The 27,893-nt window shown below is 35.1% G+C and overlaps 1 protein-coding gene across 1 annotated transcript in view; it reads right to left on the reverse strand.

The window, feature by feature from the left end:
* MYO10 (myosin X) overlaps positions 1-27,893 on the reverse strand; it is a 226,492-nt gene that overhangs the window by 23,561 nt on the left and 175,038 nt on the right. The window contains exons 20-30 of the mRNA XM_051969871.1: positions 24,392-24,516; positions 24,162-24,276; positions 17,821-17,927; positions 16,771-16,980; positions 16,021-16,066; positions 13,183-14,055; positions 11,219-11,342; positions 6,681-6,924; positions 4,825-4,920; positions 1,676-1,769; positions 985-1,040 (exon numbers count right to left, since the gene is read on the reverse strand). Of these exons, the coding sequence (XP_051825831.1) occupies positions 985-1,040; positions 1,676-1,769; positions 4,825-4,920; positions 6,681-6,924; positions 11,219-11,342; positions 13,183-14,055; positions 16,021-16,066; positions 16,771-16,980; positions 17,821-17,927; positions 24,162-24,276; positions 24,392-24,516 (2,090 nt within the window). The remainder of the gene's footprint in view (positions 1-984; positions 1,041-1,675; positions 1,770-4,824; positions 4,921-6,680; positions 6,925-11,218; positions 11,343-13,182; positions 14,056-16,020; positions 16,067-16,770; positions 16,981-17,820; positions 17,928-24,161; positions 24,277-24,391; positions 24,517-27,893) is intronic.

The following is a 27,893-nucleotide window of genomic DNA, read 5'->3' on the forward strand; positions in this document are numbered from 1 at the left end:
CTCATGCCTCAACAGGGTTATTCCAATATAATTTTTAAATTCTTCTAAAAATATACTGGTTGGCAATAAATTACAAAATAAATTCTGATTCATTTTCCTAAAGATATGTTGTTAGAAAAAATAATATCAGTTCATCTTCTTTTATTTAATAGTTTTATTTCCTGAAATTTTATCTATGTACCTAATTTCTGGGAAGTGGGGGAAAAAAGAACATAATGTAAAAACCTATACAGTATCTCCTCTAAAGAGTATTTCAGAGTGATTACAATATACAAAGAATGTCATTCTTTAAGGAGATAGAAGAATAAAGAAGTTAGTGTCCTATTTTATATAAACCTTATTATTTATTCATAAAGAGTTTTTTTTTAAATTATTATTAAAGGTGGGTCAGGGAAATCCAAAGTAGTATTTCTTCCATAATGGTTTTCAGTGATTTATAAATCCAAATTCAATTACATTCATGCCCAAGTGGAGGTTATTTTGCTAGCCTTATATTGAAAATCTATAGAAAGTTAATTGCTTCTTCCTTAGTTTTTTTCTATGAACCACAGAAAATTTGCTTAGTGACACAAAAAAGAAGACAATGGAAAGAACAGTGAGTGACTCAGAGGCAGAAGTCTTCTAGCTCAATGAGACTAGAAAAATCACAGTATCTATCGTTAAGTCTCAGTATTTTCACCTACAGAACTGAGATAAAAATCTACTTGTCACCAACCTCACCAGATTATTGTGAGAAACATGTTTTGTGAATCTGGAAATTCAAAAGAAGTGCAGCCAATATTGTTTGGGACCCCATGCTCTTGATCTTTTGTTTTCAAACAAGTTACATATATTGTATACTGACCATGACATTATTTTATCATTGAGTGAGATGAAAAACTGGTCAGATATGGAAAAAAACCAAAATAGGAAAAAGGAAGCTATATTTTCAAGTTTATTAAGATATGAAAATAGGATGCAAGAAAAAGAAATAGCTGAAATTACCTATCTGGGTTGTCAGAAGCACACACAGAATCAATCAACCCCACGTCCAAAGTGCCCTGCAAGAGAGTATGAGAGAAGGAATTAGGAAAGCAGTAGTTTGTACATTTGAAATTATATAGCTCAGAAAAATAAAAATTTGAAGAATTCTGTTTATTCTTTGTTAACTGAAAAATAAAAAGATTTCCCATTCAGGAGGCATTTTGCATTTTCAGAAAATACTCATTTCCTCTATTCAGTACTGAACCCAGAGTGAAACTCCTCTCTTTCCAAGGAAAGAAATTCTGGAACTCTTAAAAGCTCACCCTTGCCATCTAATTTTTGGGATAAAGAGGAACAATTTAGCTTAAACTGGATACGTCCTCTATGAATAGCCAAACACAATGGCTAGTGGGTTAACAATAAGGGGATCAAAGTCATCAGTCTAGCCTCTTTGAAAAAGAAAAAAAAATTTTTCTAGTTCATTCTGATTTTTTTTTTCTGGCCTTGAGTTTTACAAATTATTATCTGCTCAAGTTACAGGTTCATTATTAAATATAATGGAAAAGCAACTTTGTCAGCTTTATTTTATGTTATTGGCCCTCAATGTTAATCAAATAAAAGATATTATTCTTTTCTCCTCCCTCCCCCAGTTTAACTTAGTATTCTTAATTTCTCCAACCTATGTTAGCTGCTAAGTAAAGCTTTCACTTACCACGGCATTTTGTGGATTTGCTTGTTCATCATGCATCTCCCGAATCTCTTGGTCTGTGGATGCGTGAACTTGACTCAGCACACTGAACCAGTGACTGTAAGAAGGAAGGAGTGGGTGTCATTTTTTTTATTTTTTATTTATTTATTTATTTTTTTTTTACAAAAAAGGTCAAACTTTGAATTTATAAAAAAGGCTGATCTAGAAGGAACTTTTTAGAAAGGGCCTCTGATTTCTACCTGGTTATATTACAAAGAAAATCAAGAGTCAACTTGTGTTTTTTGGCTTGTTCAGAAGCAGTTAAAAATATAGTAATCAATTGCTTTTAACTTTCTTGTAGCAACAACTGCAGAAGGTAATGAGACATCTCTCCCCCTACCTCCTGCCCACAAGAGGTTATTCAATATAGTAGGAAAATACACTTATAGGAAAAAAAAGAAACATGATGAACCTACCTAATTAGTAAACTTAGTAAAACATTTGCTAGTTATTCCATAAAAATTCTTTTTATCAAATACACTTATTGAGTTGTTGTTGAAAAAGAACATCAAAAGGAAGTGGCAACATAAATATTAGTGTAACATGAAAGGAAGAAATGGGAAAACCAGGCATTTTTTAAATGTTGAGAAATATCATCTCAGGATAATTAATTAGCAAAATTATGTCACACACATTCCTAGGTCATCAGTTACCCAGACATGATATGTTTCTACTCAAATAAGTCAAACTATTTTTCCATAATGGAACTAGAAATCTAAAATTACTGAGTTCATCAGAATTACCTCTCTCACATCATGTTATAACACAAAAGTTCCGTAGACCATGTTCAGTATTAAAATGTTTTTCCACTTAAATTATCATCAAAGGTAAAAAATAAAGAGAGCATAAGCCTTTCCTATTTCCCTTTTATAGCATAGCAGACAAGGAAAAAGGATCTGAACTAAGTGAATAATTATTTTTGAGTGTTTTACAATTAAGTTTATGCCACTACTTGAGAGGCTGTGGAATAATTAAGGTGCTATCTTTTGTGTCAAAACATTAAAAAACAATAAAATATGGATATACAAACAAACACAGACCCTCTTCTAAAGTATAATCTAAATTTTTTTTGGCGGGGGGGGGGGGGGACATGGAGGGGAAGAATGAAAAAAAGAGAAGATATGACAAAATAATCTAGCAAATGGACAGTGTCAACACAAGTGATGCTAAAACAATTTAAGGGAATATTATATTTTTTCTTGGGAGGTAAATTTATATACGTATAGAAAAACATTAACAAATAATGTAAAAAAAGGAGTACTTCTAGCTATGTACATACACAAAGGGTATGTAAGCATTGTTATTGTTATTTCCTAAAGAAAAGCTATATTAATAGGAACATGAAAAAAAAAAAAAAAGGAACATGAAGTTTTGAGAGACAGAAACTTTTAAAAGTAATTAGATCAATGAATTCATGAGCTAACCAAGAGGCAAAATTTCCAAATGACTGTTTTACAATGTCCCAAATGCCTCTACATGTATATAGGAAAGCACATATGCATTTCAGCTTCAAGCAACTAGATGATTATTTTCAAATATCTGAGATGACAAGTTAATGTATTGTTCTTTCATAGTCTTTAGAGAAGGCACTATTCAAATTACTCACATTTCTTCCTCCTAATCAAAAATAATTTGGGACTTGAAAAGTGCTGAACAACAACTATTCTATGCACTGGTCAGTGAAAGAAAGGAAGCACTTGGATGAAATATCCACAAGGTTAAATTTAGCTGATTCAATATGGTGCAAAGCAAACAAGGGAGAGTTGCCAAGGGTAGGGGCTATAATTCCACTGAGAAGTTGTGGTCATTTTTGTTATCCACCAGAAACCACATGCAGTCTCCAGGGCCATGAAATGGAATTACAGGACCATAATTCCAAGTCTGTTTGCTTTTCTATTTTATGTATAATTTATGGATCTAACTGAAGTTAGAGTCTATTCCCATGGGAAGATTTTTTTCCTCCTGCTGTCTTTCCCCTTACTGTTGCTGCCATGGTGCTATGTCAACTCAAGATATTTTTTAAAAGGCAAGTGGTGGGGTGAGGCCCTGAGAACTTGTCACACTTACTGACATTATTTTCAAAGAAAGGAAAAAAAAAATGTAGGTGAGGATATATTATACTTAGGAATTATAAGCATAACATTTTTGAAACTTTATTACCAAGGACCACACTTGTTTTTAATGTAACTCAAAAAACTATGAAAGAACAGGATAATTTATTCCTAATTAACAGCAATCATACTGGCTTATATTTTGTTTTTAGAAAGCCTTTATTTTCAAATGTTCAAAACTTTTTCAGAGGTCATCTCACTGCCTAAGAAGGAAAAAGGTGGATGAAGAACTGAAGTCTTTAAGATAGGCAGGATTTATTTATTTATTTATTTATTTATTGGTATTATGGACTCCTTTTGACAGTCTGGTCAAGAGTGTGCTCCACTTCTTTGGAAGATGTAGGTGATGGTGAAGAGGATTTGGGATTGTGATAAAATGAACAAAATAAAACATACAATATTACTAAGGAAACCAATTATACTGAAATATAGCTAAAAAAAAAAAATAGGGAAAAAAACCTAAGTTCATGGACTCCAGATTAACTCTGCAAATGCTTAGTCAGTCAGTGGGGGAGCCTGGAGTTTTGACTTTCAAAAGTGCTTCTTAAAAATATAAGGGAGAACGTTTTTCTACTGTACTACTTGTACTATATCACAAACAACTTACTCACCTTTTCAATAAAGTTACATTAACATGAAAACAAGATGCTAAAATTCCCCATGTTTATCATAATTTATACATACTGTATAAGTTAAGTAGCCTTTTACAGGAAGCCTCATCTTACCTATCTGAAAACAAATCACAGCTGCCTCATGGCTCCATCCCAAAATACAGAGGGGGTAAAGATTGCTTCATCCCTGCATACCTTTGCCCAGCAAGAGATTTCCCAGACGTGAAAGTACATGTCTTTTGTATCGAGGGTTCATTTTCCTTAAGTCCAGTTAAATGTTGACTCAACTAAATAACTTTCTAGGACCATTAGAAAAAGCAATCTCTATGATACTAATGATTTTAAATAAACAGGGATGTCATAGAAACAAAGCAATCATTCAGACTCTTACCTGGCATCTTCTGGGGATTCAGCAATCAGATGGAATACTCTGTCAGCCATAATAATGTCTATTCCATTCTCTTTGTTGGTGTTATCTATGATCTCTCTGAAATGAAAACATGTAACTGATATTAAACCAGGAGCACTAACGTCTTAATAATATTTAATGAAAGGCAATCTAGGAAGTTAAAATTTCAAGAAAGATTTTCTATTTATTTAGTCATGTTAATTCTGAATGGGTTAGAAGTAAAAATACAAACCCACAATTCAAACTATGTTATGTACAATGATATTTATCCCACATCTTCTTAACTAATGGTACAAACTAATTGGAAAACACTCAGAAAATGTACAATTTGTACAATGATGTACAATTTTTGGATACTGATTTGCTTCTAATACAGAGGGTAAAAGACATATATAATCCCACTCTGCTTCTATGGAAGATAGGTGGTGTTATGTTGAGTATCTGAGATTGTGAAAAAACAGGAAAAATTTTTATATTGTCTGAAGAAGTCTTTCTATCAAAGAGTACTCTTTAGCAAGAGGTTGTAAAAGCAATAGTGTAGTGTAAAGGCAATAGCAATAATAAGAGAAATATTATAGCATTTTAGGGCTTATAAAATGCTTCTATATGATCTCTTTTGATCTTTCCCCCAAAATGTGAGGTACATGTTATATCCATTTTACAGTTGGAGCAACTTTCCCAAGTTAGTAGTCCAGGGAAGGATTTAAGTTCAGGTTTTGCTCCAAATCCAACTTTCTAGCTACAATGCAATGCGGTTTCAGGGTAGAACCGGGGCATTGCAAGACCATTCTGGAGGCCCAGGAAACTCAATCAGTCACAGGCAGATGCTAAGTAAAACTGGGAAATTGGTGAATTGTCTCTTTTCAGTGCCTACTTCTTCCATTCAAGTTCCCCTCAAATCTCCAAGAGAGACTGTTAACATTGCCTCAGTAACCATGTATGTACTTCAAAAGGGGCTTTCTGGATGCAGTAATTGTATCTGAAGGAGTAACTTTAAGGGTGGAACTTTCAGATAGCAAGAAGGGTTGGAAGAATAATCTTGTACCCCAGGCAACCTAATCAGAATAAAACTAGTGCTTATTGAATGGTTCTAGATAGAGAAAAAAATTTCCCTCCACTTGTAAAACTTTTTCTTGGGAAAGATCCTGTGCAGTAGAAACTGTTTCTTTTAGGGTAAAAGATACAAGGTGATAGCATAAGGTAGTGAGGGAGTCAAAGGACAACTCTGATCTCATATGGGCAAGCAGCAGAAGAAAATGGATTTTTTCTGAAACCGTTTCTAGGTTGTTAAGTTTCCCCTCAATTTATCAAACAGCAGTCTGGAGACTTGGGAAGTGATGGGAGGGGTGAAACTGTTAAAAAGGAACCTTAACCAACTGTTCCACTTATTCACACCATTATTTCTGAGTGCAACTAATTGCGTTTCCAATTGGCTAATTACAAGTCCAACTGTCTAGCCTTTGTCTTTTAAATGAGAGTCAAATGGCTAATTGTGACTACAAAAAGTCTATTAAATATAGTTATTCACAGATGAAATCTTCTTTCCATGGCTATCCATGGAAGTATAATCTGCTAAGAAGAACAGCAGGGGACCTTAAATAAAGATTAGTACACTGCATTAGGTTCAGTTTAAAAAAAAAACAGACCCAAGTTTCCATGGGAATTTTATAAGACTCAGAAGAATATTAGAAGTCAGAACTACATGCATGTCAAAGAATGCTATTGTTATTACTATTTATTTGATGACCACCATGTGCAAATGGTCCATGAACCTAGAAAAAAAGGAATGAAAGACTGTACAGGTTTAAATAATTTAGCAACAATCATTCATAACATACTTGGCAGTCCGCACTTCAATTGTGCCCTTTAACTTTTCCTCGCTGTCATTTTCAAAGTACATCAGTTTAGACTGCCGGAGAACAAACCAGCGCTTCTTCCAGTTCCTCCTGGAAAGTGTGGATGATCCACCGCCTTTTTTGTGCAGCCAGCCTTGTTTAAGGGCCTCTTGCTTGGAACGGAACCACAAAAAGGTCTCATCTTTGAGAACACACCATCGACGTTTCCATGAGTTCATTAAGCCACCTGGTGCAGCAAGAGATAATTTAAGAAAAAATAAGTATAAAATAAGATTGGATTGTAAACATACCAGGTTGTGCCTTAAAATTATAAAAAGGTCTTGTTTTAGTCAGTTCAAGATTTTTTTTCTTTTAAATCACATACATAAAATTGTTCCTAAACAAACTGCAAAGAAATAACAGCCTAGGAACGGACAGATATTTAACGGTATTTAATTCAATTTCAGATATGTAACTACTGGACATCAGGATTTCTGGTGAACTCTAGATTTTTCTGTTATATGTTAGTTTGTACAGGGGGACCATTGGAGTCTCTCTTTCTGGTATCTATGATTTATTTTTTTTTGGGGGGGGGGGGGGGGGCGGGGGCAGGGTAATTGAGATCAATTTATTTGTCCAGGGTCAAATGTCTTGAGGCTGAATTTGTTTGAACTCAGCTCTTCCTGATTCTGGGTCGGGTGCTTTCCCATTGTGTCACCTAGCTGCCCTCTTTATGTGATGATGATAAATAGTCAATCCTTAAAAGTGTGGCCTTGTTAGGTTTTTTTTTTTTTTGTTTGTTTTTTTGAAAAAATATTATAGTGCCATTTCTTTCTCCAGCTTATATTATAGATGTGGAAACTGAGGCAAATAGGTAGCTTAATTAGCATCTGAGGCTAACTTTTGAATTCAGGTCTTCCTGACTCTAGGCCCCACATTCAATAATCACCTGTGCTATCAGGTTGCCCTACCTATCCTATGTACCTAGCTGTACATCTAGCACAACATGGAAGAGGAGCTGACTTGTGTTAGAGATGCTGTTCTGTACCTAATTAAATGGAAGAAAAAAATCTTTACAGGTTGCAGGATTTGTGTATTAGTTCAGGCTTATTGCAAATCTCCATGGATTTAAGGGATTCTTCCCAGAAAGATAGTTTTAAAGACATTTTTCCAATCACCTCTCTTCCTTCTTGAAAGAAGTTACTTTTTGAGAAGCTGGAATCAATGTTGAAACTTCTATAAATAAAACATACACCTGTAAATCTTTTAAAAGGACACGTTACCTGAAGGTAATTCTTCTAATTTGTTAGGTAAGATTTACCTTATAAAACACAGTTTTAAAGTAAAAATCCAAGGGCATATTTAATCCGTAATTAAAATTCAATTATAGTTTGGCTAGTTGGGAATAAAATATGGAGCTAAGATAAATTAGCTGAAATTTCTTTCAAATTTCAAATTTCAACACTGACATAGAAAAAAAATTTTTTTGGGTCTTTATCCAAAGTAACTAGCATAGACTAGAAACTTTAAAAAATAACTGTTTAACTGAATCAGTAATACATAAATACTGTAACCTCTATCCTAAAGAGATAGGGCTCACTTAGCCCTATAGATTATTTAACCATCAACAATAACAGCAGCTTTATGTCCATTTTTCTTATTTTATCAAATTCATTGAAGAAAATAGCTCAATTGGAAGTATAAGATAGCCACATTTCAATTCCTCATAAATCAACTTAGAATTATGCTACTAACCTTTGGATTTCCTGATGCTAATTAACTACAAGTTTGCTCACTATAACAAACAAATAGCATTTTGTATCTATTTCTTTAAGACTCCTTTGTGGAAAAAAAAATTAAAGAGAATTCCATATTGGAGAAGGGCAAGAAAGATGATCTTCTAGCTACTAAGGGCAGATACTCAAATTAAAAATCATGACAAGCTGACTAAAATGGCAACTAAACCACAAGCATTTTGTACTTGCCTAATACAGGAATTTATGAATGTGCAGAGCTAGAGAACTATTTCCTACTAAAAATAAATAAGTGGCATTAGAAATAAATACCAAATTTATTTCTACTTGTACGACAACTACAAATTTCTTCAAACTAGGTCCAAAAGTAGCTGCATTAAGACTGATTAAAAAAAAAAAATCTATCATTTTACTAACATTAGAAGTTTGAAGGTTTTCTGATCTAACATAAAATTTAAAATAGTTAATATAACTTCCTCCTAAATGGAATATAAATTAGTTCTTAGGCTCAAGCTATAACACTAAATTTTCAGATCTTCTTATTTTTTAATGTATTTCCCATCTCTGGACCAAATTCTTTTTCTCCTAATACTTCTATGTCCATGGAATGTGATGAATATTCCACAAAATAAAGGTGAAGCTATTATATTTTCCAAAATGCATATATCTTCAACAGGTCATTTTGCTTTTAAAATTAAGTGACAAAAGAAAATAAGATTGGAGCATTCTTCTAAGAATCCATGTACTGCAGCAGTATCATTTTGCTTCATTGTGAAAGGATCAGACTTCTAATTGTTCTTCTCTGGGTCACTGTTATCAGCTCTTCCCTAACTCTACTCTCAAATCTCTATCTTGCCACTTCATTACTTCCAATTATTTTGACCTGGCTAAACATAATGCAGTATAAATAATTAAGCTCAAGAGATATCTAGCCTCATTAACACATAAAAGATGCATATAGTATTGTCAAAGCTATGTTGATTCTTAAAAAAAGAAGAGGAATACTCAGAACCATAACTAGAGAATTTTCATATGTCAGAACTGTGACAACAATTTTTTAGGCTTGTTATATCACTGTTAGTCATTTTTAATTATAATTGTTCTTCAGGTAGTTTGTGGCTTATTAGGTCAGTTGGTTAACAGTTTCTCAATTTTTTTCATTCTGTGACACATCTCTAAAGTTCTAAATTTGCCATGCCATATGATAAAAGGTTGGGAAGGATAGGAAAGTTTTTCCTTGAATCAAATCAGGCAGAGGATTGGATGTGTTCATGCTAGTGTGATGGGGTAAAGACAGGAATGATAGACTTTGAAGAGCATATATTTGACTGAAGTTATGGAACTAAAATGAAAGTGAATAAATAAAGCATAATCAACCAAAGGAATTAAAAAGAGAGAATAAATAGGAGGGAAGAAATAGCTGAAGAAGAAAAGAGGAAAGCTGAAGGGGGAGAGATGGGAAAAAACCAAAAGGAAAGAAAAAATGGAAGAAAAAGAATACAGAATGAGAAAAAAAATAAGTACAGAAAACGAGTACAGGAAAGAGAATAGATGGACAAGAAAAATTAAAAAACAAAGAGTTTTATCTTTTAAATAACTACCTTAAACACTTTTAAGCATTATGTCTTGGATGGAAAATAAGACTAACATAGGATCAATTCTTCTGCAATATAATTTCACATCTTAAATTCAATTTTATCTTTTGAAGAATAGCTAAGTGGTGCAATTAAAAAAAAAAAAGTGCCAACCTGGAGTAAGAAAGACTCATCATCCTAGTTCAAATCTGACTGCACACCCTTATTAATTGTGTGGTCAAGTTATTTAATGTGTTTGCCTCAGTTTCTTCATCTTAAACTGAGCTAGAGGAGTAAATATCAAACCACTCCAGTATCTTTTCCAAGAAAACCCCAAATGGGGTCAGGAAGAGTTGGACATAACTGAATAATATATCTTTTAAATTCCATGACATTTTCATTATAATTCAATTCCTAAGATCCATACTCTTACAGGAGCCAAGTATAAGTTTTCATATTGTCTCTCCTTCCAAGTTCATTTAGGTCTAATTCACCAGGACCCATCTCTCACCCCCTGCCTCCCACTGAGCATGTCCCTCTAGTACACTTTTCCAAAAGGATTCTGGACACAGTCCTAACATAGGCCAAATACTTCTGTTCTATTTCTGAGAGAAAAGAAAATGCTGGCTGCAAATGGTCTTGCACTGTAGCAAACCATCATGGGGGGAAAAATGAGAGCAAAATATTTGATAGTTCTTTAATGAGAACATAAAACTGTTTGTAAAGCATCTTCAGGACCAAAAATCCCACTAAAGCTGACTGATTTAGGGTGTGGCAGAAAATTTAAGAAATCAGGGTGTGCCCTTTCTACTACCCACAGTTACCACACCTATCTCTGTCCACCTGTGAGATCAAGAAGAAAAATGCTAATAATCAATGCACCTGGACTCCATAAAATGTATGTATGTATGTATATGTGTGTAAAAGAGAGAGAGAGAGAAGAGAGAGAGAGAGAGAGAGAGAGAGAGAAGGAGGAAAGACAGAATGATGAACATTCCAATGAGCAGAAGCAAAATTCAGGACAGTAAACTATTATGTCCTACAGGATGCAGGTAAGTCACCAACCCAGCCCTGGACAAACAGATTTATCTCCACCATTATGGGAAAAGACTGTCTGTATGGGACTGTTATGGTCAAAAGAAATTTGAATTCTTTTATTATCAAGCTATACCTTAATCCAAAACCATAGAATCTATGTGATATTGAAACATACCTTTCATGTACAAAAAGCTGTGGAAATATGGCAGGCTGACACAGCTGTAAACTGAGTCTCTTCTATAAGAGAGTTCATCATCTGTATCAAATCTAGAATCAAAGTCCTCTTCACTATCTTCAAACTGTACAAAAAGATAAAAAATATCAAAACTCAAACATAAAAGTATGCGATGAACAAAACAAAGATGGTATATACCATGTGGAGGTCAACTTTTTTTTTGAGGGGGGAGGGGACAGTCAACAATATGCAGATATAAGTAAAGACTGGTGTTTATAAGAAGATTAAATACATGTTAACATTATGAATTCAATAATCTGTTGAATATTCTATAATATACAGATAGATTTCATATAATTTGGAGCATGTCTATCTTAATATAAACACAAGGCAACCTTGCTGTTTAAGAGATAAAATGGTAATTAAATTACTTAATTTATCTTACCATGCTAAAAACATTTAAAGATATTACTTAAAAGATGAATATATTTCAGATATGCAATAAAATGGAGGAACTGGAGTAATGGCAAGAACTAAAAGGGGAGAAGTGAATTCATAGAATTAACGAATCTAGTGAAAAAAAGGATTTGACAAAACAATAAAAATTATAGTAGTTACAATCCATTCCTCATTTTTAAAAACACTATTAGAAATACTATTCTATTGAGTGGAATGTGAAGCAACTCTTCCAAACTTTTCCCAATGCGCCGTTGGCAATTCTAGTGCTAGGTGAAGGAGTCTCATTTCCTAACTTACAACAAGCCATGGCTGACATTGCTCAAGCCCCAAGTCAACACATGTCAGTTTTATTAGGCTTCAGGCAAACTTCAATTCTGGGTGTGTATGTAAGCTATATGTAGAAGACACTATCAAAGGCTTCTATTTGCTAATGAAAATCCTCTTTGAAAATTAAAAGCTTCGGAAATATGTATAAAAGATTTGCACATGTTTAACATATATTGGATTACTTGCTGTCTAAAGGAGGGAGTGGAGAGAAGAGAGAGAGAAAAAAATTTGGAACACAGTTTTAGAAGAATGTCAAAAACTATCTATGCCCTGTATTTTGAAAAAAAAAAAAATTAAAAGCTTTAGGATCTTGTTATTGTTGTAAATAATGGATTCTGAAGATTTTGTATTATTTGACCTAAAAAAAAATGGTGTACTGTGATGCAATGGAAATTTTTAAAAAACATAATTAACAATATTTTAATGAAAATGGTTTTTAAGGATTTGATCTACTTATTTTAATTAATTTTATTTATTTATTTAAATTCTTAGAGTTCATTATTTAATTAATTTGGTTTAATTTTAATAACCAATTAAGATTCTAGATAACTGATGATAAAGTGTGTTATATATCTGTTAACAGTGGTAATGAACTTAAGATGTTAGATAAGGCCAAACATGGCTAGTAGGAGCTACAGTAGAATTGGCCTGAGTCTGGAAGATCTAAGTTCATATTTAACCTCAGACATTATCTGACTTATTGATCACTCCAAGGATAATGGTGAGATAAATGGTGCATCTGCAGTGGAAATTTTCTTTACTTTTTTCCCCTGAGGCAATTGGGGTTGAGACTTGTCCAGGGTCACACAGGTTTTGTTTTTTATTTGCTGAAGGGGTTACGTGACAAGCGCAAGGTCACACAGCCAGGAAGTGTTAAGTGTCTGAGGTCACATTTGAACTCGCATCCTCCTAACTTCAGGGCTGGTGCTCTACCCACTGGACCACCTAGCCACTCCCCAGTGGGATTTTCTTTTTTTTAAATACACACACACACACACACACACACACATATATTTCTCACTGAGGCAAATGGGGATAAGGGACTTGCCAAGGTCACACAGCCAGGACTTATTAAGTGTCTGAGGTCATATTTGAACTCGGGCCCTCCGGACTCTGGGGCCAGTGCGCCACCCACTGCGCAACCTCGCGGCCCCGCAATGCGCTCAGCAGTGACTCACCGAGGACTGCGCTCCCTCCGAGCTGAAGCGGTACGCCCCCGAGCTGTTGTAGGTGCCCACCGAACAGCGGTAGTCAGGGGACCACTGGCTGCTGTGCGAGTTGGAGAAGGTCACGCTGCTGCCCGAGGTGATGGCCCCGTCCTCGTAGTCGTCCTGGTCGTAGTCGTAGTCGCCCTCCGGCGAGATGAGCTCCCCCGAGCTCTGGGGCACGCAGTAGGTGGACTCGCCGCTGGAGGAGTTGTGCAGGCTGGCGGAGTCGTGGGCCGAGGGCGTCAGCAGCGCGGTGCTGTCGGCACTGGGGCTGGTGGGCACCACGGTGTCGTTCATGTAGGGGTCCTCCTCAGAGGAGTCGTCGCTTGTGCGGATGCCGCTCGTCCTCTGGTCGGAGTGGCCGTGCTCGCTCGGGTTGGGCGAGTCCTTGAAGGCGTCGTCGTCGGCCTCGAAGCCCTCGTCCACCTCCTCCTCAGGGTAGGGCTGGCTGAAGTTAAAGTCGGGCTTTTCCTCACAGGCGTCTCCGGCCAGCTCCGCCGAGAAGCCGCTGCCCACCGAGAGGGACCTCTCGATGTTCCTGACGCACTCGTCGATCTCGTCAAAGTTGAGGGACTCCAGGAACTCCTGGGCCGCGCGGCAGGCTTCGTCTTCCAGCCTCCGGAGCTCCTGGTCCCGGAGCTGCTGGAGCCTTTGCAAGGAAGCTTCCGTCAAGGACAACTCCTGCCGCTCCTTCACCCGCTGCAGGTCCTCGATCTCCTTCTCCAGGCGCAAGATCTCTTCCACTTGCTTGTTTTCCTTCTGCTTCTGCTTCTCCATCTCCACTTTCAGCCGCTCTTCCTTCTGAAGGGCTTCAAGTTCTTCCCGCCTCCTTGCCTCTTCAGCCTGTTCAGAAGAGAAACGCAAGACTTGTCTCAGTACACCCTGCGACAGATGTCATTACATTCTGTCATTGGCAGTAAGGCTCTAAACTGAAAATTTCAATTGGACCATGAAAATTAAATTCATAATGAAAAACTCATATGCACAAATTTTTTTTCTGGTTATTAAAAAAAACCAAGGTAATAAATAGGAAATCCTCACATCATGTTTTTTTAATTGAATTCACCATTTTCTACTTTTTTTCTGATTTCAATTCCAAGGAACAATCCAATTCAGCAGATATCAATTAAGGGTTCCCTCTATAGAAAGCTCTCATATACAGAGATGAGTGATGTAGTAATTCCTGTCTCCAAAGAGCTCAGAGATGAAAAATAAATAACCAATACAAATTATAATTAGGTAAGCAAAGGAACAGAATGGATACGACAGATTTAGGTGAGGAGAGAATTTATGCCTGGTAGGAACCATATCTGGCTTTAGTTTAGTGAACTGAATTTTTTTAAAAGAGGTGGCAAGTTTCCAAAGTTCCCTATTTATCATCAAGGGCTCCACCATTCTCCTAGTCCCCCAGACTTGCAAAATCAATTCATCTTTGATTCTTCATTCTCTTTGACTACCCCTACCCCAATTTTCTATCTTATCTGCCTCCAAGACCTGATACGACCTGACCTTTGCATATCTTAAATATATGAAGAAGGCCACCACCTGTTGTAGGTACTCATTTCCTACATCTACACTGCTACAGTAGCCTGATGATGGGGATCCATGTGTCATAAGTCTCTCCCTACTCCAGAATACCCTTATGCTCAATATCAAAGTGATTTTTCTAAAGCATCTCACTAAAGGGACTCCACATCACCCCAGGGATCAAATATAAAATTGTTTGCTATTCTAATCCCTTCAAAACCTGTCTCTTTCCCCTATTCTAGTCTTCTTGTACTTTTATGTCCTCCTGCTCTTCAATTCATTCTTAAACACAACACTCCATACTGGCTATCCTCCATGCTTAGAATGTTTTTCCATCTACATTTTCTACCTTCCTTTAAGTCTCAACTAAAATCCCACCACTGTAGGAAGCTTATCCAAGCACTCTATTGCTTTCCGTCTCTTGACATTTACCATGCATTTAGCTTATTATATCTGTATGTAGTTGTATGTTTTCTCTCTCATTAGATTGAGCTCCTCAAGGACAGAGGCTCTTTACATTCCCTCAATCCCTAGCACAGAGCCTACCACATAATAGGTACTTAATAAATGCTCACTGTGACTCCATGATACATCCTTGAAGGTACATAATATATTCTTGGAAAAAAGGGAAGAGAAGTGAGGATAGGGTGTTTGAAGGACAGAATAGCCTAGGAATGGAAGACTATTCACAAAAGAAGGGAGTAAAAAAAGATGGGAGAAGAATAGAGACTTGTGCATTCTAGCTATGCACACCATCTTGAGTGCTAGGCTAAGGAGCCTATATTTTATAAAGTAAGCAACGGAGTTATTGAAAATTTCTGTTCAGAGATACAATGTGTTAAAAGTTACATTTTGGGAAGAATTATTAATCCAATGCTAGTACAAAGAACAATGGAAAGAGGACAGACTGGAGATAAGAGGATTAGTTAGAGTTTATTACAACACTCTAGGTAATGAGAGCCTTAACTAGGATCACAGTAGTGGAATTATAAAGGAGTGGGGAGGTGGAAGATATACTGCTGAGGTAGAATCAACAATATTTGGCAATAATTTTTAAGGCAGAAGAAATGAGTATAAGGTGACTCCAACATTTCAAACATAAAGGATATGAGAATAATGGTGGTATCATAAATAAAAATAGAAAAATTAAAAGGGCTTGTTGGAGAATAATGACTTCAATTATGGACATGTTAAATTTAAAACAATTCAATGGGCTAGCTATGAGGAGTGAAAAGAAAAAAGAATAAATTTGGAAAATCAAGTTATCAAACCATTCTTTACCTTCTGAGCAAGAAGCTCAGCTTCTTGTCTCTTCCTTTCTTTCTCCCTAGAAAAGTTAAGAAAAAGAATGTGAACATAACAAAATATAACACTTTATTAAGAGATACTTGGGGGTGGTGAGGTGGAGGCAGGATACCAGAGTTCAAATCCAACTCAGACAAGGTGGGACCACCTTAACTCTGGCTGCTATTCCCATTCCCCCAACCCAAGACACTTATTTTCCAGTAATTTTCTAATTATAGACAGAAACTTTTTAAAAGAATGGGGGGGGGGGGGGGGGGGAGAGAGAGAAAGGCAGGTAGATGGTACAGTAGATAGAACACCAACCCTGAAGTCAGGAGGACTAGCCTCAGATACTAAACACTTCTAGCTGTGTGACCCTGGGCAAGTCAACCCCAATTTTTTCAGGAAAAAAAAAAAGAAGAATGGAGGGTATAACTTCTCTCTCAAAATATATGTATCCTACTTGTAGATAGGAACAAGAAACACTGTAAAGTGAATATAAGACTAGTTTTAAAGTCAGAATACACCCGAGTTCAGACCAACTCTGTGATTCTAAAAGTAGGCATAATGCTCCAAAGCAGTACAAAGTTTACTCTAAGAAACTAAGTTACTGAACCAGAGAGGAATGATTTATTATTGTTTTTTAAAAGGATCTGAAACACTACAAATGCTTGCTTACAAAGGATGTTCAGAATAAAATCTAAAATATAATTTTTAGTTAAATCTAGGTACTAGAGTATACAGCACCTTTCTTGTTCTTCCTTTTTCCTCTTTTCTTCTTGGATCCGTTTCTCTTCTAGCATTTGTCTATAAACTCGTCGTGCAATTTGGCCCCTCAGTTGTTTCTGGAACACTACAGCTGCTTTCTTCAGGCACAAAAATCTTCTCCTCATGAGGAAGGCTCTGTAATTCTTTTGTATTATAACTATGTGATAAAGGACCTTTCTGTACTGTTTCCTGAAGGAAGAACAACCAATGAAGTGAAGAGGGTTAGAGGAGTCATGGAAACCTTAAGAATCATTTCCTTTGATTTTAAGGCAGCAAAGAATACAAATATCACCTACTTTTGTAACAATTCATTAATTATGGTGATGCTTTTTCCAACACTCCCTACTCTCATGCACAGTACAAGGTCCATTTAGTGAGGAAACTAGTATTATCTTGCCAAAAAATGCACACTACTGAGTGCATTTTTTATGACCCTCACAAGACCATACTTTTAAAAATGAAAGGTTTGATATAGTTTCTGCTTCTATTAAAAAAAAAAATTACCACAGCAGGATAACTTTGTCCTAAAGAAAAAGGAATGCATGGTGTGTTTCATGTGACATATTGTTCAGTATATGTGGATAGAACTAATATACACATGAAAAGAAATGGCCTCATTATGCAAAATACTTCAGAAGAGACCTCTATTGAATTACTGGGAAAATACAAAAGTAAACAGATGGGTTATAATACAAAGAGTAATCCATAATGCATGAAATTAGGTAAGTAAATCAAAACATTTCAGCATAGTCACCTAATGTCATTTTTCTCTTTTTATTATCAGTGATGGGTCCCTTTTCCTTTTTTTTTGTCAAAACTGAGATCACATGGCTCATTATAGCAGTAGCCAGAATGGTGGAGGTTCAACAGAGAGAGACTGCAGCAAAACCAAACTTTAAAGGCTCCACTGTTCTTCTCTCAGAATCCCAAAGTAACATAAAACTGAATTCACATAATCTTATTCAATAATTTTATACAAAAGCAGGAAAAACATTCCTTGTGTAATTTATGGTTTAACAGGTTACTCACCGGGCCAGATAACCAAGGATATGAGCACGGATAACCATGGCTGCCTGGAAGACCTCCTCTTCCCGCTGTTTCTCCAACTTCTGTTCCAAGGACTCCCGAAGGAAGACCTGCTCAAAGAAAATTCAGATTCAGGACCTCTTAAAGATCAAATTGTCAGGAAAACAGGTTTTACCTTCAAGAAATAACTCTAAACCAGAGAGCTGAGAATGGATTGAATTATGTTTTGATAATGATTTGATAAGATATGAAATTATTGAATACTTAATTAACAAGTGAAAGAAAGATAGCTTTTTTAAGAACAAAAAGGAAATCCAATGACAATGTCATTTCCTCACTGAGGCCATTTTCCCAAATGTCACTATGCTCAGCCAAACATTTGTTTTGATCTTGGTCCATTGATTAATGATTTTAAATGATAAGGTTTAGCTCCAGTTCATTGCATCTCTTACTCTGGAACATGAATTCACACAATGATTTTATATTAAGAATTTAATTCTAGAAAAAAGAATGAAGGCCAAAGGGGTTTCTGAATTCCTGATAAGTGATTGAAACAGAAAAGACACTTTTGATACATCACTTACTAAAAAGATTCCTGAAGATAATTCCTAAGTATGTTGCCTTACAACAGGTATTATGTCTACTTGCCCCTTAATTGTTAGGAGAAGAGATTCAACTGCAGTCTGATGTAATTTTTATATTATCAACCCTAACTTTTGAAAAGTATAAACATCATGGTTAAAAAAGAATGCCATTTTCTATCCCACCCTCCAGAATTAAGACATAATTAAGAGGCTTTAAATATCCCTCCTAAAAAAAAAACAAAAAACACTAAAACAAAACAAAACAAACAAACAAACAAACAAACAAAAAAAAAAAACAAGGGAGGTGGGGGGGAAACCTATCCTTACATTTTGACTTATTTAATTTTTAGCCTGTAGGAAAATTTTGGCGGAATCTAAACTTCCTCATACATGATCTTAATTTTAGTATTTCCCATTAATCACACAGTGAGGTACTAGATTCCTAGTACTAGGCTCTAAGAGGCATTTCTGGACTAGTTTTCACAGCATTCAGGTAAAAACACAAATAAACCTCAGAAATGACATGACAACATTGCTAAATTTTATCCTGAAATTCTAAAAATTGTTTGCTGTATGAGAAGCTTTTAAATGTCTGCATATGAAAGTGATTAAATATCTAGTCTGTCCTATAGTTTACTGGAGGAGAATTTACTGCATGTTCAGGCTTGAAAATTAGAATTGAAAATCTGCAGAGGAAAAAAGGCTATTCCCATTAAGGACCACAAACTAAATTTGATACTTATCATAGTTCTGATTTTAGTATATTTTCTTTTTAAAAAACTACTTTTTTTTTTTTTTTTAGTAAAAACAAAACCTTTTTTAAAAAGCACTGAAAACTTCAAATGAAATTAAGTTTTAGATATAAGACTTAACCTTGAGTTAATTTAACTACAGAGAACTCTGTTACAACAGACATTTCCAAAGTCTGATCCCAAAATGTAATAATGTGCCACTTATTCTACATGATAATCAGAGCAAAGCTATCCGAAGATAAGATGTGTTTCCTCATGGTCCTCATAGAGATATTAAATGTAGTGAAATTAGACTATGAACAAACTATAATTTTTTTCTATCATTTCAGTCAAGCAGCTTGGGTTCCTCTAAATTGGTTGGTTATAGGAACAATAATTGCCAGTTACTACTCCAAGCCATGTTATAATAGTAAATCAAAGGATACAGAGCTGGAAGAGACCTAAGACAGCCTCACTCCCTCATATTATAGATGAGTAAAGTGGGGTTCAGAAAGACAAAGAGATTTCCTAAAAGTCATACACAGAGTAAGAATAACAAAATCAGAATTAAAACTCAAGTTATCTGACTGGATATTCACTTCTCTTTCCACTAAAATATGTCTAGGTATGTATTTTTCTTTTTTTTTTTTTCCTATTCTTTTCTTTTTTAATATTTTCTTTTATTTTATTTAATAATAACTTTATATTGACAGAATCTATGCCAGGGTAATTTTTTTTACAACATTATCCCTTGCACTTGTTTCTGTTCCGATTTTTCCCCTCCCTCCCTCCACACCCTCACCTAGATGGCAAGCAGTCCTTATTATATGTTAGATATGTTGCAGTATATCCTAGATACAATATATGTATTTCTAAAAGATAAGAAAGCAAATATGACAGAAGTAAAAACAAAAGTAAAATTAAGTATATGTTGTCACAACATCTATAAGGTCCCTTTAAACTCTCAGAATAAAAATTCTGCAGAAATTCTTTGAGCAAAGAAAAGAAGATCTTTACTTGTGTTCAAAACAGGGGAAAAGTATGGAAAATCTTGAAGGATTTGGCAGACTTTGGTTTATAGGATTATCATGATGCAAAAAGAGATTTCAACAGACTAGAACGAGAGATTAACTCTAGTAAAATTAGACTTGATAAAGGTAAATGTAAAGCTCTGTATTTGTGTTCAAAAATCCAATGTCCCAAGTATAAGATGGTCACAGTATATCCTAGGTAACCATATGTGTTTTTTTTTTAAAAAAGGAAGGTGTTGGACTTTTTGAGGAACATGAAAAGTTAGGTTTCCATAGATATTGTCAAAACAGGATGAAAGGGGAGGTGAAGTACCTTGTTAAGATATCTCCAACCAATCACCCTGTGAATCAAGGAAATGAGTGAACAACAATGTTCTTGACAAAAGGCCAAGGCTTAAACTGGCCCAAACTGGCTAGGATCAATGACAGGACACAAGCCTTTTGACATATTGAATAGGTAAATAAAGAGAATTGTAAATCTGGCCAATTGTAATTCTGATTGCAAATCAGACCTAATTTTAATTTGGAGTGTAAAGCAGATCAATCTGAACACTGAAAGGAGGGGTAAAGAACAGTCTAAAGCTTGCCCCTGATTCTTTATTCTGTGTGTGTCCCCAGTAAGCACTCCTGCTTTTCATGAGAATTGCTGAATAAGGGATTCTTCTCTCAGCCTAAGAGAGCACTGGCTTTTTTTTTTTTTTTTTTGGTCACACTGGTTCTGAACCAGCTTGCAAATGAGGAAGCAGAGGGCATTATTTCCCAACCCTGCTGAGTTCCACAGAACCTTCTGATAATGACTTCAAGTTATATGAATCCAATGAGTTGCAAATTTTGTCATTTCTATATTTACAATGTCTCTACCATTCTCTTTACTCAACACAGCCACAAACCTATTTCAGCCCTTCATTATTTCTCACAGATTACTGAAACAATTTACGACTGAGTAGCCCTGTCTCAAAACTATTCCCTCTAATCTATCTTCCACATGATGTCATAAGACTTTTTCCTAAAGTACAGCTCTGACCATGTCAACCCTTCCCCAGCTCATTAAATTCCAGGGACTGCCAAATCAAATATTAAAAACTCTTTGGCATTTAAAGTTTTTCTTCATGATGTTTCCTTCTTACCTTTCCAGCACTCATGCATCATTCTCTCCACCAAAACTCTTCTAAAAGCCCATACTGGCCAACTTGCCATGCCCCACATACTCCCTTCACCTAAAACTAGCTGTTCTGCAGTGTAGGGCTGGAGCTGACTATTCCAATCTAAGTTATTTCTAGAAGGAAGAAGACTACAGTAGAAAGAGAACTGAATTAAACTGCAGGAGAACTAAGTACTAGTCTTGCTTCTATCTCTAACTAGATGAATGTTATTCTAGAAGAGTCATTTTACCTCTTTATCCTATTTCCACATTTGTTTTAAATTTTTAATAGTTTTTTATTTTACCAAATACAAGGATAGTTTTCAACATTCACCTTGCAAAACATTGTGTTTTTTCTCTCTCTTTCCCCCAATTCCCTGTCATAAATAGCAAGCAATCCAATATAGGTTAAACATTTATTTCCACATCTGCTAAATAAGAAAGTAGTATGAATAATATGAGAAGTAGTGTGAGAACTCTAAGATCCCTTATAATAAAAGGAAAATGAAGGCTTTTTTTATTTCTTAGGAAAATAGTAATTTGGCAAATCAGGTGGGAGAGGATATATTTATTTTAGAAATTATGGATGGGGGAATGAATAATGAAAAGAATTAGACACTAGATTATCTAAAAGGTCACTATATACAAAATGATTCAACTGAGGGAGATGGAGTGGAAAATGATTTTAGCGTCAGAGGATCTGGGTTCAAGTGCCAACTCTTTAATACTACCAGTATGATCATAGAATGTACTCTCTGATCTCAATTGCCTCATCCAAAAAATTATGATGTTGGAGTTTCATATCAAATTATGATATGAAGTTTCTTTTTAGTTTTAAATTATAAATGCTCTATGAAATGATGAAATATTCTGGGAACAATAACCATAAGAGTTACTCTATTTATATCAACTTTCCTGATTTACTATATTAAACAATGGCCTTCTTCTCAGCTTGAATTTCTTGAAACTATATAATCTCTATAAAGCTATTAATGCCTAAGTATTTTCTCTGTAAGGAGTTTATAAGCTTCTTAGAGCCAAGGAAAGACTGTTACCAAAACTACTTTTTTGTTCCTAAGTACTTTGTATAGGTGATTAATAAATGCCTTTCACTGATTGCTTGTGTTAGCCAAACTACAAATGTAACATTTCTTTCTGAGAAGTCATGTGGGAACTCAAGTTATATAACAATCAGCAAATAATGTTAGCTATTTCTGTCTTTTTATTACTCCCAATTTGAATTATTTTGTCACTTATTGCTAGCCAATCCCTTTATACTTACTGTAGCTAAGAAGATTTTTTGTCTTCAAAGATAATCAAGCACATATTAGTGTACTCATTCATCCACATTAGTCTTTATTTGCAACAAGGAGAAGAGCCACTCAATTTGAAGTATATGAAGAATTATGAGGGAACTGATTGGGCAAATAAAAATATACTAAGATAAGAGAAAAAAGACCTGGGGGTTACGTTGTATTTGATTTTTACACAGCCTGGTTATGTCTATTTACACACTTGTCTCTCTCACTAAAATAAAAGCTCCTTGAGAACAAGAACTGTTCTGTTTTTTGTTTCAAACACAACAAAATGCTTCACTATCTCATCTTTTTCTTGTCTTGGAAGCAGGAAGAAGGCTGGAAAGCAGAAAGACATAGTATCTGAGGGATGGTGTTGTCAGGAAGATTGGGGGGGAAATGGAGAAAAAAGAGAAAACTAAAGATGTTGAAGACAAACTTTTACAACTCCAGATCTTTTGGGGGTTAGTTCAGTTTATATTTAATTACTGTCAGCAAAGAAAAGCTGCCATGGTTATTTCTATCCTGCATAACTCTACATATATACAGCTCATCAGAAACAGAATTGACATTGCCAACACTGCTTTGCACAATGAGTCATTTTTTATTTAAGTATATACATTCTATCATGAAAATTTTAATTCCCAGAGTATTTGCTAATTGTTATATCCTAGTATGTACAAAGACTCAGTCTTTATTTGATGCTATAATTCAATTCAACTTTTCAAGAGACATGAAACAATATTCTTTGTTTACTCATAATGGTTTCGAAGGCTCGTCATAACTTAATAAATATAATTTTTATTGGACGTTTATCTTTTCAGACAAAATGAATAGTGGAAAAGGCTTCATTAAGTTCTGCAAACTCTTGTGCAGTACAGTCTGGTTTCACAGTAATGGATAAGCTTCAACACTGACAGCAACCTCATATGAGTAGGTTAATATGAATTAATCTAAGTCCCACAAACCATTTCTTTGATACTGTTCCTCTAGCACAAAGCTTCTTAAACTATGGTAGCATAACTGAATGTGGAAGTCATGAAGTGATGCTTTATTATCAGTATATGTCTAATTTATATACCAATTCTATATATCTATATACCAAAGGTCATGAAAAAAATTTTGAGGGCAAAAAAGTGGGTCACAAGTAGAAAACATTTAAGCCCTGTTCCAGCATACAAGAGTCTGGATTAGTAGTAGTGCTCGGTTTACAGATATCAAAATAAAAATAAAAAGAGGACAAATTCTTAAGAAATCATGTATGCAAAAATAAGTGGATTTTTTTTTAAAAAAAGGTATTTAATGAAAAAATCCAATTCAATAGGAATTAATTAGCCCCAGCTTAGAAAGAAATTAGTTTGGGTGGGTGGGTAAGATAGGAAAATATATATATTAGATAAGTCAAAATGTGGGTCCTCATGGCACTTAAAAACATGGATTTAAAGAAAAAAATTGGAATGTTCATGGATTTTAACTAGCAGAACATGTATTTTGAAGACATGAAAGAGACAGGACAACTATATATATTATAAGCACAGAAGAGTAACCACAATAATTCCTACCTTAGTCTTTCCAAGCTGCCATTCACTGTTAGTGTCATCATAGTGGTGAAGCAGGACAGTGCATTTTCCTTTGACATCTTCAGGAAGAGTCAGATTTCTCATCAATACTTTATATCTGTAAAGCACATACCATATTTAGTTGATATAATGAACTTTTTATTCTCCAAAACCCCTTGTAAATAATAAGAAGCAGTATACAGTGTACTTCAATGGTCTAACAGAACCTTTACCTTTTATAAAAATCCTGAAAGGGTCTTCGGACAGGGAACCCAGCTTTTCTTATTCTCACAGTCTCCAGCATCCCAGAATATTTCAGTTGGTTAAGCACTAGTGCTTGATCAAACTGATCTGGCATCTAAAGAGAAATGAGTAAACTTTAAATAAGGTAAATACCAGTAGAATATTTTACCTCAAGAACCTCTGAGAGGTATCAGGACACCACCAAGCTTTTTGTACCTGCAACCTAATATTAACCTTGTCACTACAGACAATAAAATTGTGGCTCTATAGGGTCATCTGTCTTGTATGCCTAGGGTCACAATAGGGATCAGGGAAGAGGCCAGAAAAGGGGAAAAAGGATATTCAAATATTTCTCAATTTCCAGCCTGGTAACCAACCTACCTATCAAGCTCAAGTTAATTACAGTTATTTACATAAGAGTATGAGAAGAAAGTTTATTTAATTAAAAGCATAAAAAAGACAAAAATAAAATATTTAAAAAACACCACTACTCCCAATCTTTCCAGTTACTAACACATATCCTAAATTCTGACCAAATAACACTATTTCTTCAGCATGAAGCAGACTAGGCAAGCAAGTTAAGTGCCACATTTACAGTGTCTTAGCCACTGGCTTTATTTGTTTAATCAGTCTTTCCTTTTCATTTCATTGGTATCTTGCCATCTTAGTTAACTGTTTATAAAGAGGATCATGGAACAGTCTCATAAACAGCTTTAAAAGTGTGAAAAATACAGAAAAAGAGAACATCTGTCTAGTTTGTCAGCCAGTCAACACAAAGGTAGGCTAAAAACTATTTATATAAACAAGTTTTTCAAAGACAATGAAAATAAATAATAAAAATGAAGACTAGGTGTTTCAGAAGAAATAGTTACAAGTTCTTCAATCAGCAGAATATTACATTTCAAAGGTTATAGTCATGCAAAAACAAGAAGAAACACAGTTCATTTAACCCAGAGCAGTCATCTAGCTGGCAGAACTTTACAAATAATCCTGGCCCCACAGTTTTTAATCTTTAAAATCTTTTAAAAGTTTTTAATCATCTAAAATAGCTTAGTCCACTGAAGAAAGAACTAGAAACATAATTATCATTATAACTAAATAGATATCCCAAATTTCGTTGTTTAAAAAAAAATATCTTTTCCAAATATTGCCTATCAAGCCAAATTAATAAATACTAACAAACTTATCTTAGGAGTATTATAAAATATTTAAGTCATTAGATAATTCTAATATTTTCACTAGAAAACTTAATTTGAACAGAAAATCATTTACATAAGGAAATTATATTGGCTATTTACCTAAATAAAACTTTCTCCCAAGAACAGCCCAGTTTCTTAGATTTATTGATGGAGTATAGATAAGGCTCAAACATTTTATTAACTTTAAATTCAAACAAACATTTCAAAAGTAAAGATAATAAATCTGCTATTCAAATTCTTCAAGATAAAGTAGCTTTTGCTTGAAAAGACTCTACACCTGACTTATATCAGGAAAATAGCACACCATTCACTAAGTTTCTTTTTTCTTCAATTCTACTTTTCCTCCTTTAACAGTCAAAAGGAGTTCTGTAACTACTTAGCAGCAGAGCCATGAAAACAAACTAAAACAAACTACTCGGCAACTTCAAACGTAAAGCTCAGAAACACTTACCATCTTACCTTCTTCTAGGTAGTCCCTATAGCCTTCTGTTTGGCTCCACGGCCAAAATTCATATGGAAAACAACAGCTACACACTGACCTTTATTCCCCAGGGCTAAAGACACTGAACAATAATGAACACCATTCCTGTGCTTTAAAAAGTGCTCAGTCACCATGGCAACCCCTCCCATTCTGGGGATAATTAGTGTGGTGTGGTTGTAGGATTTGATACAGGAGAGGGAGTGAGGGGGCAGTGAGATTCCTCGACCAAACACTATTGCTACTTCTAGTCTCCCATTGAGATTGTGTTTCTGTCCCTTTTAACCATAATTTAAAGGGAGGAGTGGGGAGATGGGGCTATAGGCTGATTGTCACTGTAGGCAACATACATTTACAATCAGGGCAGAAATATGTTGCATTTCTAATAGCAGTGTTCTTTCTAGCTTCAACTCCCCCCCTCCCCTTTGGTGAACTTAATTTTGAAAGAAAACACAGTTGGAACCAGAACAAGAAGCAACTTAAAGGCATTTGGTCTTTCAAAAGTTCTCAGCTGTGCTTTGGTCTTGATTAGTAACTAGTTGGGCCCCCCTCTCCCCCCTTCCCAGAACGGGAGGTTCAACTAAAGAAGTCTCCAGCAGGAAGAAAATATGGACTTTTAGATAGAGACAAATGAGGTTAGGTTTCTGAGGGGATGGCTGCAGGGGAAGTATATATTCACTAGCTTCAAGTTTCAAGGGTACATAACAAATATCCTCTATGCAGATTTACACCTCTGGTTTGATGTCCTAAATTTCAAATCATAACAGTCCAAAAGTAGACTACTAAAATGTGTATGAAGTTCATAGACATTAATTGGAAATCAGACCCAAATTTCAGGTTCAATCAGGTGGCTTAAGCCAAAAAGACTTCTCCCCCACTCCCCAAGTTTTGTCAGGAAGGGTTTGATTTTCAGTCAAATTCCATTAGATAGAAGTACTTATTAGCAATATGCTTTATAAAGAAAAAATGATTATACTGTTTTCTCACTTTAATCAACAAGATTTCAACTCTGAGAATGATTTAAAGTGAACAGGGTTAACTCAAATTACTGTTTGTTTCGAAATTTTATCATTATACATATTAAATCAATAATTCATTGAAGTCTTAGATATAATCTTACATATTCCTGTCACTAGGGAAAATCCATTGAGAAGCAAGTAAGAGTAAGAAATATTGCATTTAGTAAAATGAACTGCTATCTGCCCCTTTTATATTTCAACTGAGAAACTTTTATATGCATTAATTTTATGTCCTGATAATATCCATTCAACTCTTCCCCCAAACTCAATCTTTCACAATCCTTCAACTGAATAATGCATTCTTATGTGAAAGGCTAGTTATTTTGGGAAAAAAAATTATTCCAAGGTTGCCACAATTTTATTAAGAAAAATGTCTTCCCTATCTATTAACCAGCTGAGAAAGTGCTTCCAATGTCCACATGTGTTTTTTCTGGCTCTAACATAGCATCTTCAAAGGAGCTACCTTATACTGGCCTCAGCTCCATCAGAGCAGTTATTAAATATTATCAGATCAACCTGTGCTTCAAATGGTTTTCAGCCCTGCTCATTAAGAAAGCTATCCCTTCAAAGCACTGGACAGAATAATTAGGTCACAAGGAGCACATCCTGTACTCACAGAACACACCTTCCACCTGTTGCCTACAAGGAACACTTATTGGGGGTCTTGAGTCAGTTGGGCAAAGGAGGCAGAAATGGAACTTATCCTTTCTCTGGCCTCAGGTGGAAGGAAAAGGAGGAGGGAAAAAGAAAAAAAGGGGGGGGGAGGGAAGAAAAAGACAGAGAAGGAGGAGAGAAG

Source organism: Antechinus flavipes, chromosome 1 (assembly GCF_016432865.1).
Source record: "Antechinus flavipes isolate AdamAnt ecotype Samford, QLD, Australia chromosome 1, AdamAnt_v2, whole genome shotgun sequence".
In the NCBI taxonomy this organism is placed as follows: Eukaryota; Metazoa; Chordata; class Mammalia; order Dasyuromorphia; family Dasyuridae; genus Antechinus; species Antechinus flavipes.